We start from the raw sequence: 12,772 nt of genomic DNA, 5'->3' as shown, positions 1-12,772 counted from the left end.
AAACTAAATAATAAATGTGTCACAAAACTTATAGATCCTATACTTTTCATTCATTAAAAGACCTTTTTTATTTAAATGCTCTTTGTTGAATTTAAAATGAGTGAAACTATTCAATATTAGCAGTTGAATAAGCTCCCTGGATCATGTTGTTAGTTGTGGGTTCAATACCAAGTGAGGTAAAAGAAAAAAGTGCCAATAATATATATAAATGAAACAATCCAAGTAAATGGAAAAAATACCTGAAATATAACGATCCACGCATAGGCAATGTTGTCGAAGTTGATTGCACCTTTATGAGGGTTAGTGTAGCCGGTGTGACACCTGGTATAATACTGGTTCCAGTTCACGCACAGTCCCGCCACACTGAAGCTGCCGTTATCCATCGGCTCCGGACTCAGACCCAGGGACTGACGGTACAATATGTCGTCCTTGTCCAGGCAGCACGTCCTCCCTCCTTCCCGCCGGGCCGGGACGTCGGAGCAAGACATGATGCCGTTGTCGACAGGCAGGGAGCAGATGAACGGCCTTTCGTCATCCATGTCCGCCATGTAGTAGGGTCGGGGCAAGCTGATCCCTTTAGATCTGAGAAGGAGGAGGGTTGACAAGGTGAGCAGGAGCGGGCGATTACCAGCAGCTTTGTTCTTAACTATCCATCTCATTGTTGGACTACTAAACGATATAATTCAACCAAATCACTAAATGATATCTTCTTCATACAGTTGTTTTTAAAGAGACTTCGTAGAGATTAACATCATCACCAAATTTTGTAGTGCAAACTTCACAAGATGATAAAGCATTCGATGAACTCTGTGGAGAACGCACTACACCTTGCCGTATCCTGTTGGTTTGTCCAGCAGAATTGGTTGAATAATCTGATTAAGACTGTCTGTTACCTTTCTGACCAGTGCCAGCGTTTGGTCTGCAGTGTAACACTTTTTAACAGTGGGGGTCGGACAAAGACTTTCCGGGCACAGGCAAGGGCTTTAGGGGTTTTGGTTTCGGGTCAGGTGACATAGACCTGTTAGACATGTGCGAGGGAAAAGTTTCTGCCCTGGATTTCTAGTACCTGGGGTCTTGATCTCACCTTGTGATGCAGTTGATGCAACACTGATCTTACATTGTGAAGAGAGAGTTGAATCAATGGGTTAACTCTTGGTATAACGTGTCAACTACGTCCCTATCATCTGACCAAAAAAACAAGATAATGATATAATCGTTTTTAACTCTGATCGCAACCGGCCGTCAGGTCACTATCACTGACACTTGACAGCACTTTTTGCCAGTTGAAACAATTTATTGAGTTGTGTTTCATTGTGTTATTATTGTTGTTGAGTTTTTTGTGGTAAAATACTTGTTTTCTCAAGACATTTACATTGGTATCTGGAAAGTGTCCATCGATACAGACTGAATTTTCTGGCTGCTTGAGTGCGCCAATTTAGTGCTGATTGCACACTAAATTTTCGCACACTGCTCATTTGGACACACTTGTGCACTTAAAATATTAAGTGTAAGTGCAGAAGTGCGCGATATGGGACATACAGTAGCCCTGGAGTGAAGCTGCTGCTCTTCTGCTTTGAGGGGAGTTCGAAGAGGTGGGTTAAACATCTTATTAGAATGCCTCCTAGAAGCCTCACTGGTGAGGTGTTCAGGACATGTCCCACCCATAGGCGATCACGAGGAAGACCCAGGATGCGTCAAGATTTTATCTCTTAGCTAGACTTGGAACACCTTGTTGTCCCCCCGGTAAAATGATGAACGAAGAACCGAGGGGGAGGAAAGTCTGGGCTTCCTTGCCGAGGCATCTGCTCCGAACCCGGATCACCATTGGAGAAAGAGGCGAGAAGTTTATGTTGTTACACACGGGACAACAAATTCATAATGATAGAAGGAGAATTGAGATAAGTATAGCGTGGAGCACCAGCAGCTGCTTTTTTCCCATTTAAGCGTTTCAGTGAGCAATGAAAATGTGTTGCAAACAAATGGGTTTCCCTTGTAAATCATAGTTATTGTAGTTTTTTGGTCTACCCTATTCAGAAGTAGTTCAGGAGAAGCTTGAGTGGAAGTTTAGCTCAAAACATGTGTGAACAGCTAAAGTGAGATTTCATGTATCTATGTTTTGCATCAGTAAAAGTTGTGAAGATAATAAAGACGGCCCCGTTGCCATTATGTTTGACAAAAAGCCTGCAGTTTTGAGTACAAAGTTGGCAACAGTTGGCAGAAATGTCTCCCTTACAACGTGTGCATTACGCTGAGAAGGATCAGCGCAACAACCAGCAGCAGAATTAATCCTGGTGTAGCTTTATATCTAGTTGCACATCAACTGTGTGCCTCGATACGAGACTGATTATACTGGCCAGCAAACTGTGTCAGTGTGAGTAATTTCACACCTGGAGTGAGATCGGACACGACAGCGATTCCTGTGCCCTTCCTCTGCTGATCCCACACATCAAATCTGAATCCATTATTAATGTTAGATTCGATTTCTAATTTAGACAGAAGTTGGTACTTATTTTTCATGGATTTTCCTTCCTCTTTATTGATGTGTTTGATGATTATTTTGCACTTATACTGGAAGACAGTGACTGCTCAGCTCCAGGAACAACATCCGGATAATACAGTCATGTCAGGTAATTATTTTTAAAAGTCCTTTAATGTATATCATTTATAATTCATGTGTTTAGTTGCAAGAACAACACTCGGGCTTAACCCAACTTGATCGTCATCATCATTTTTTTTGTTCCTGGCATCTCCAGGATTCCTAATCTGTCTCTCCTTTCCACTAAAGCATCTGGCCTCCCTAATGCTGTCTCCAAACACATGCTTTCCCTCTGATGAACTACTTTTAATGTCCTCCTCTCTAGTCACTTCAGCATCTTCGTCTCTTTGAATATTTAATTGACGCAATAAATTCAGAGGGTAAAATGAGATCGATCTTTCTTTACTTTGCCACTATTTTTTACCCAGTTCCCAAACACAAGCTTACATCTTTTTAAATGTTTAAAGAATCAGGCACACGGTGGTGCACGTTGGTGAAGGTGATCACCTCACAGCAAGGTTGTTGTTTTGTTTCCAGGACCGTAGAAAGGGCCTTTCTTTGTGGGGGGGTTTACTCTCCACTGTGTTTTGTAGGTTTACTCCGGGCACTCCGGTTTCCTCCCACAATCCAAAAAACATACTGAGGTTGATTGGGAACTTTGGGAAATTGTCCGTAGGTATGTGTGTGAATGGTTGTGTGTCTGTGTGTGTGCCCTGCAAGAGACTGGCGTCCTGTCCAGGGTGTCCTCGCCTCGTGCCCAGAGAAACTGGGACAGAGAATCCACGGTAGAAAATGAGTCAATGAAACATTAAATAGCCTTCTTGGTTGTAACTTATATTTAGTGATGGTCTGATGAAGCTTCATGAAGCAGTGTCAGTAATTTCAGAGTCCACTAGATGGCGGTCTCTGAACTATTTCCCTTTGTGTTAAACACCTGTTATAATGAAACATCCTTTTTAAACTGATGGCGCCACCTACTGACCTCTGAACAACACGACACTGTTTCATGAAGCTTCATCAGACCATCACTACTTATTTTCAAAATCATGAATCTGGTTTCTCTTATTTTTGACTTATGAACTTTAAAAACTGTAATAGCGCTTTGTGACCCTGGTCTCGAAAAGCGCTATATAAATAAATATTACTTACTTACTTACTAATACAGGTCAGGGTTCTGTTACGAAAGGACAAAGACAGTACATTTCTCACTTTGAGTCTCCTCTTATGCATTTATCCCACTGATGTATGCTAAAATGAATGTGTCCCGTGGCTTGTTCGAGGATGGCGAGGAGGTCGGCGGGGAAGGTGTTGAGGCATGAAGCTAGAAGTACAATCCATTTTTAATGAAGTGTCGGAAAAGAGTCCGAGATAATGATATTTGCCCTGTGCAATTTTTGGTTTGTAATCAGGCTCATTAGAGGACGGCTTCCTAGAAAGAAATAGGAGTCAGGAAACGGGAGAAAGAAGCGAAACAAAGCCATCATCACTCTATATGCAAATTTAAGTTAATTAAGTACATATCTAAAGAATCGTCAGCGCTATTGGGGAAGGGTTAAAAATTAAAGAGCGTGGCAGACCTGCATAAGTACTGCTTGTGTACTCTGTGTTATTACTGTTCATTTGTTGTCGACACGCATAATAAAAGTCATCTAATCCGATTGCTGAAGGTGTTTTCATCCACAAGTAGTTACTCACAGTGTGAAGTTCTCTTCTGGGTAGCAGCGGTTTCGTAGAAGGCCCGCCCACAACTGTACGCCAATGATCCCAAAGATGAAAAAGACAAAGAAACAGAGAAGAAGGACGTTCCCCAGCATCGGCAACGTGTCCAGAAGCAGGTTTACTAGTATGCGCATACCTGAGAAGAGAAATTAAAACATGTCAGCCTGAGTCAACAATAGTTTGAAGAAGCATTCTCATGATCTTTTGCACAAAATGAACACAATATCAGCCAAAAATCTTACAATGGTGGTTCAAATCATTTACATTTTTCTTCTACAACTCAAACTACCTGATGGTATCGACGGCGCCTGATAGTTTGTGTCTTTCCAGTTGTGAACTTCATTCTTGTCTCTCAGATAATCAATAACTTACTATGGAGTGTAAAGATGGGACAAAAAGTGTTCTTACTTTAGAGCAAAATCATTATATGAAGGTTATGTATTAATCTCTCCTTGCAAGGAAATGTTGTAACTTTAAACTCCGGTTTAAGGTGACCAGGTTAGCTTGAACTAGAAATAACAAAAGGGTTAAGTCAGTCTCCTAACATGACACTACCTTTCTATGAAGATGCAACATAAAAACTATATCTTTAAAACATAACATGATATAAAAAGTAAAATTAAATTTAAAAGGTTAGAAGATAACGGGAATAATCTATATTTTAAAAAAAAGGGACCGAAATATAATTTTTTTAATGGTGGCTACATATTTTAGTGGAGAATAAAAATGACCACGATATCCTAGGAAAGGTTAGTTTCTCTTTCAAGGGTTTGCCTTCCAGAACCTTTAAACAAATGATACTGTGGTTCATTTTAAAGGGCAGGGTTTGGTTATGAAATATTAAGCCAATGTCTAGGTGCAAAAAGCTGCAGTTCCTTGACTGTCCACTTGAGGCGGTCAAAACTAATTTCACTATTTTGTAACATTTCCTTTGATTATATTTTCATTGATGTTTTTTTCTGACTTTGTACTTTAAGGGGCGTGTTTACCTTGACTGACAAGTCAGCACATATGCGACGATAACATTTCAGCCCGTCCTTTAACGGAAGATGTTTTATCACAGAACGGGAACCAATCGCAGATACCAAAATAACAGTAATATACTGTATGGGACTCGAAGTTTGCAAGATAAATTATTTGCACATAATGAAAAAGTATAAAGTAAAAGTATTAATCACTGAATAAACTCAAACTGAAAAACAAAAAAAATCCATCTGGCAAATTCACAAGCATCATTGTTACACTTGTTTTTTATTTTTTACATATAATCTGTCCTATTATCCTAATGAGCTGATCGATCTTAAACCTCCCGACTAATTGTGATCCCACGGTCCATTAGTTTTAGACAGATCTCAAGGAGAAGATTTCCTAAAGGGGTTATTTGTTCAGTGCATCGTTGGTCGAGAGCATTTGCTTGACTAATCAGAGATAAGTGGGCATGCGGTCAGCTAGCCTGTGGACGGGAAAAAAACAAAATGAACAAAAGGATGGTAAGTGGAATCTCAGAAAACACATTTTCATCAGTTGTTTTTGGTGATTTGTTTTGCATGACGATGTTGAAGCTAAAAGAGGTAATCAGAGGGATCAATAAAGTTCATCCATCCATCCATCCATCCATCCATCCATCCATCCATCCATCCATCCATCCATCCATCCATCTATCCATCCATCCATCCATCCATCCATCCATCCATCCATCCATCCATCCATCCATCCATCCATCCATCCATCCATCCGCCCGCCCGCCCACCCACCCACCCATCCATCCACCCACCCACCCATCCATCCATCCATCCATCCATCCATCCATCCATCCATCCATCCATCCATCCATCCATCCATCCATCCATCCATCCATCCATCCATCCATCCATCCATCCATCCATCCATCCATCCATCCATCCATCCATTCATCCATCCATCCATCCATCCATCCATCCATCCATCCATTCATCCAGTGGCGGGCCGTGCATTTCACACATAGGCCTTCAGTGGAGCACGTTTGAATGAATCCACGTCTCAATAACTACTTTAAGGTTCTTCATACATCACAGGGATTTGACCGTGAACTGTTATAGGTCAATAAGTCGTTGAGGTCATCATCAAATGAAGGCAACATCAGTGCATCATATCGAAATATCACCCCGACTACAGTCTGTGTGGTTTCCATGGCCACGACACACACGCTCTGCATCATTTAAAAAAAATAATTAAGTAAACAAATGTATTTTCTGATTATGTTTAGGCCAGCAGAGAGGGCCTTGCTGGCCCTGACGGCCCGTCACTGTATCTATCCATCCCTTTAATAGCAGTCTTTCTCTCCCAGTCTCTTCAGTCAGCATCAAGTGGACACGTGATGAACTGCAAACGTAATGTTGCCTCGCGGTTAGAACTTGAAGTTGAATTTGCAGTGATATTTATCGCCTACAGAGGTGTTATTCATGAGATAAATGATCATAAATGAGTGCACAAATGCTCCTACCCAGGTGCAAAACAAATAGACTCAGGGACTCATTCATCCCTCGGGCTATTAAATTGTACAATTATAGTTCGGGGGCAGGAGTGGAGTGAGAGTATCTGGATGTTCTGTTCCATGTTAGTCTTTGTATCCTTTGTCTTTGTTGTTTTTCTTTGACCTATGTTCTTTATCTTTATCTTTAGACTTAGATTGTGTCATCTTGTTCTTTGTCTTTATGTTCTTCTTCTTATTTTATTTTTATTTATTACTTTGTATTGTTTATGAAAAATTGCTGGCTATCGGAAAAAAACAATTTCCCGAAGGAGACCTCCTGAGGGATCAATATAGTTTTACCTTACCTTACCTTATTCCAGAAAAATCAAGTGTCTTGCACATTTCAGAATCGGAACCCTTCATGGCCAGTGTTGTGAACCACAATACAGGAGTTTTGGTGTGATGCCAGTACAGAACTAAAGAATGAAATAATCATGTGAATTTGTGAGAAAAAAAAAGTTGACGTGAAATATTCATTGGCTCCAAAACAAAGAGGTAACGACCCCACTGCTTGTGTGATCGTTCTGAGGTTTCGGAGGGCAGACATGAAAGTGAGATTCTTGGAAGTGTCTTTGCACGGATGACACACGACAGGAGAAAACTTTCTTTGAGGAGCAGATGTCGTCTTTCCTCCCAATAATTGAGTCTGTTTGAAGTCAGCTGTAGCTACCAACACGGTAATATCATGCCTGACAAGTCAATGTGGGGGAATTCTTCAAGTGATAAAAAAAACTTTGGGCCATGATGGATTTCATTAGTCAAATTCACATCTGGGAACTTTATTGTTTATGAGATTTCCATGTTAATGAAATATGGAAAAATCACAAGCAATAAAGTTATTGTTAGTAGAGTGGACATATATATGAATGAAGAGAGGAGTAGGATGACAGGGTTTTCATTGAGATATGAGAGAAAGAGATGGTGCAGGTTAAGAAAAAACAGAGGGAAGAATGAAGATAAAAGGAGAGAAGAGGAAAAGAGTTCCGAAAAAGGGGAGGAGTAGTGGTGTAAGTAGAGCACAGGAAGTGATTGATTGCAAGACTAGAAGTAAGATTGTAAAATGAGGATAGGGGAGTTGAAGAAGGAAAATAAAATGAGAAATAAATTGAGAAAAGGAAACTTGAAGGGGATACAAGAAGAAGAAGATGAGGAGACAGAGAGGACATAATTGGAAAGGAATGAGAGAGGAGGGGGATAAACAAGCAAGGGAGAGAAATGAGATCAATTCAGAGAAGAGAAAAAAACAAAGAAAAAGCGGAGGTAATAGAATGAAAGAAGAGAATCGGAAACGTGAGCGAGCGTGAGGAGATGAACGGAGACAGATTCATTTATTCAAAAGATGATGTATTCAGTTTGATTTTTGTGTATCCTTTTCTTATTTTTCTTTAATTGATGTTTTTTATCTTTAAGATTTTGTCATTACTTGAGCTTTGCTCTTTTTTTTTAAACTTTGTTCTTCTCGTCTGTGTTGCCGTGAGCTGGGAAACCAATGTCCTGAAGGAGACCTCCAGAGGGATCAATAAACTTAAAGCAAAAAAAAATCCTTAAAAGTGACACTTCATCGATAATTATATTCCGGGTTTCTAAGAAAAATACAAGTGAAAATACCAGAAAACACATTTGCGACACAGATTAGTATTACAAATATTAAATCGACGGGTGTCTTCAGGGCCCCAAGGTGTGCCTCGATATCGAAGTGGTTTTGTGCTCTGAAGCGCACACACCATGGTCAAGGCTCTTTTGTTCCAGAGCGGACTGATTTCTTTTCACTTTATTTGTTTCTCTGCAGATTCAATTACCTCCGAAATGAACTCTGTGGTAAATTGTCTTTAATAAAGAGTGAAATTGCTTCTAAATTCATCCACCAAATAAACAAGAGACAAATGTCTGCTGCTGCTGCTACAATTTGTCAGAAGACACATGACCAGTGAACAACATGTAGGTGACTTTGAACCAATATTTAGAGATTAGAAAATCATTTTTTTGAGGATCAAACGAACATCCCTGACATATGAAGAGCAAAATCAAGCTCCCCATTAAATTGTATTCAATTCATCTCACTTCTCCTTCTGGCCTCTGGCTGGTGTTTTGTCTCCTCAATCCCTTCTTCATTTCATCTGTGCTCATCCCAAGACTTGCACTGGCGTCCACCGCTCCATCCATCATCATAATAGCTAGCTCATCAGAGTATCTCCCCTCACCTCCGCACTCATCATCCCTCTCTTCCTCGCTTCCGTCTGTGATAATCCCCTCTTTCCCTTCCCCATCTTTCTCCATCTGTCCACCTGTCAGCCGACACTCAGTGACTGCTTTCTCATTTTGAAATTGAAATGATGTCAATAGAGAGACAATTAACACAGGTAGTGCAGTGGAAAAATTATTTATTTAAATGTATCGATTAGAACTGTCTGAAATGTCTTTTATTTTGAAGGCCAGATTTTTGCCTTCCACTCTCAACACCAGTGATGGTCTGGTGAAGCTTCATGAAACAGTGTTATGTTGTTTAGAGGTCAGTAGGTGGCGCCATCAGTTTAAAAAATGATGTTTCATTAGATCAGTTGTTCAAAACACAGGAAAATAGTGCAGGGACTGCCATCTCATTTTACAGAAATTCTAATATTCAATTCAGTCCAACTTTAGTTATAGCTCGTAACATCCAACACCTACAATTTCTTTTAAATCATAGTATAAGTATATGACTTGAGCTATTTAAAATATTATGTATTCATTCTATTTATAACATATTGCGTTATTGTTAACTTATTTGTGATTATACTTTATATACATTCATTATTATATGCAATATTTATGTTATTTATTTATTCTGTTTATACTATATTGCACTATTTTTAACTTATTAATATTTATATTTATACTTTTTATATACATCTCTCTACTGTGTTTTTTAACCGTTTGCGAAGCAACGAAATTTCGTTGCCAGTTTCACTGTGTTTTCTGTGCAATGACAATAAAAGAAAGTCTAAAGTTTATAAAACTGTGTGTTTATTATTAAAAAGTGTGTCTTATTCGTTTTGATATTTGAAAATACATTTCTAGTGACTAAGCTTCAACCAATCCTGGTCCAAAGTTCATTGTTATCAAGATTATTATTAATCCTTAGATCATAATATAATGTTGTATTTAGACTTCACGCTCTACCAAGAGTTACGGTGACATCAGGTAAAAGGGAAACAGCTTATAAATATTCCAATATTCTAACTTGATTACTAACCTAACAAGACATCAGACCCTTGGATGAACAATTGAAGAAAGGTCAAAACTGGGTGAGAATAAATCCGTATTGACAACAGTAGTTCCACTTTAAAGGTCTAAGAAAAGACCTGGGGTTGTCGTTTCCATATGATGAAGACGAATGTGACCCTGTAAAAACAGCTCAACCTTGTCATCTGCCTACACTTCCAGCAACTCTACGTGGCTTCGCTATCCATGCCCAGGCTGCTGTTGATCTCCCGTTTGTTTAAAATCACAGCAACATCACACTTCATCATCACTGAGCTTGGACACAGATTTTTTTTTCCCGAAACAACTACAGAGGTTTAGTTTAAGAAGAGGTGAAGTCCATTTAATGAGTCCCGACAAGCCAGAACAAGACAGAACCACGTCGCACAAAACGTCACCTCCTCGCATCCAAGCAAACCCTGTTTTCTCAGAGAAAACCAAGTAGCACACGTTATATTAGAAAAGATTAGATTGACTTTATTAATCCTTCTGGAGATCTCCTTCGGGAAATTAGATTTCCAGTTCACAGTAGATCTCTGGTGAGAGGAGATCACTCGACAAACTACTTTCCATCATCCTCTGAACACTGTTGTCAGTGAGCAGAGATTAGAATGCACAAATGCTCCTTCCGAGAAGCAACACTAATAGACTCAGGGACTCATTCATTCCTCGTGATATTAGATTGTTTAATTCTGAGTTTTGGGGCAGTAGTGAACTAAAAAGATCTTTCTATTCCATAGTAATCTTTGTATCCTTTTTCTTTAATCTATGATCTTTATCTTTAGATTGTGTCGTCTTGCACTTTATTTTTAATGCACTTTCTTGTTTTTGTTGTTGTTGTTGAGGCCTCCATAGATCAATAAAGTTTATCGATCGATCGATTTTGGATCTATCTATCCATCTATCTAGGCGTTAGAAGGTACAGAAGTTTCAAGAACAAAGAGCAAAGAGATAACAAAGAGCATAGAGCATAGATCAAAGGAGAAAAACACAAAGATCTTAAAAGGATCTTGAAAATAATCATAATAAGTCAATAAATAAATAATAATATACATAATCAGAAGTAGCTGCTTACTCAAGTTGCAACACATGCTTTTTCTGTTTATTTTGGGCTTCTTGGTTTCAAAAGGTTTATTCAGACTTCCTAGTTTGACACATTTCTACATTTTAAAAATGTTTCAAAAAACCTTTGGTGACCAGGTATGTTTGCAGAAGCTTAACAAAATGATTTGGGGCTTCAAAGATGCACATGTTTCTCAAGTTACAACAATATTAATGATAATCATTTTGTTTTAGTTTGCACACGTATTCACTGATAAGATTCAGGCACACGCTGATATAATTTTGGAATAGAAGTGATTACAAATCTGTTTTCCATAATAACTGCTTTTCCTCACCGCACATGTTTATTTGCTTTAGAAAACGCTGCGTTCGAGTAGCAAGATCTGTGACACCAGTCTAATTGGTTGCACCTGTTTTCAGAGGAATATCATGCATGGCCTCAGAGTTCGCCTCGGATTTATGAGGAGAGGGAGGTCTGGCAATTAAACTAGAGGCAAAACAGCATTAACACCATACGATTTCAGAGAGTTCTCAGCACTTCTTTAAAAAATGATTGCCTGCAAGGCGCAATTTAAACACGACAAGCACAAAAGTAAGCAGAGGCGAGGTCTGATTGTTGCCATCTTAGAGGCTGTGATTTACATGATTTACTTGAAAGTGTAGCTGAGCATTGTTGTAAACAATTCAGCTGGTTTTATCCAGCTTCTATCACCACATTCATCTTTTATCCAACGCGTTAAAAGTCCTTCTTGTTTTTGTAAAGTTTAAAAAGAGAGACATTAAGTAGTTTAGTAGTCATTGATTAAGCATTGTTTAGTCGATTACAGTTATTGTCACACAACCAGCATTTTTGTTATGCGTTAAGATTTGTGATGATCAGGGTTTGCGTTACGTGATAAAGGTTTGTCCATGACCAGGATTAACATTATGCTAACCAATTCCATGATTAAAGCCTATACGCACGGGATAAGTATTACCTGGGGACCTCTGTGCTTTGTAAAACTTATTTTAAGTGCATTCACACTGGATAAACAACGTCTGTAAAATAGTCATTCTTACTGACATTACCTAGAGAAACAGATGTAAAAAGGGGGGGGGGGCAATTACTGAAAGAGAAAGTTAGTGTAACTAAGCGTTCTTCGTTTAGAGACGGTGAAGTGGACACCCGTTTAAATTTCTTTCGTTTCTCTCCCCAACTTTCGCAGACGCTCTACAGCGAGAGCGCTGCCCTGAACATAAATTTGCCTCAACGTTATTCTTACAGAAGAGACACAGTCTGTTATAGTAGTGTAACCGAGTGTATTCGCGTGGGAAACAACGAGGCTCGAACTTAGTTTGTATCTGTGCAGCGCGCATGTCTTCTTTACTTTCGTCATGTCGAATACACCCCCAAATACAACAAATTCGATCTACTTCCTTTTCAACCCCTTCAAAATAAAACAGCGGAAGTCCGTCACAGTGGCATTCAGAATTACAAAAACAGACGTTCGTATTCACACAGGATTAGTATTATCACCTGCAACTGTGTATGGTAAATTACAGTAGGTAATTTGCGGCGGAATAATTACATTACAAATCACAGACATGGCTCATTCGCACAAATTAAAACTCAGACATTCTCCGCAATTATTACAAATTACCAGAGGTCCCCAGGTAATACTTATCCTGTGTGTATAGGGCTTTATACGACTTAGCTTTCCATT

The 12,772-nt window shown here is 39.2% G+C and overlaps 1 protein-coding gene across 1 annotated transcript in view; it reads right to left on the bottom strand.

Annotated features, from left to right (window-relative positions):
• Positions 1–12,772, bottom strand: part of cacna1ib (calcium voltage-gated channel subunit alpha1 Ib) — a 190,888-nt gene that overhangs the window by 83,544 nt on the left and 94,572 nt on the right. Inside the window, exons 6-7 of the mRNA XM_087810032.1 lie at positions 4,232–4,391; positions 240–582 (exon numbers count right to left, since the gene is read on the bottom strand). Coding sequence (XP_087666158.1) covers positions 240–582; positions 4,232–4,391 — 503 coding nt within the window. The remainder of the gene's footprint in view (positions 1–239; positions 583–4,231; positions 4,392–12,772) is intronic.

This window comes from Callionymus lyra, chromosome 1 (assembly GCF_982586985.1).
Source record: "Callionymus lyra chromosome 1, fCalLyr1.hap1.1, whole genome shotgun sequence".
In the NCBI taxonomy this organism is placed as follows: Eukaryota; Metazoa; Chordata; class Actinopteri; order Syngnathiformes; family Callionymidae; genus Callionymus; species Callionymus lyra.
This window is presented reverse-complemented; position numbering and strand designations above follow the sequence as displayed.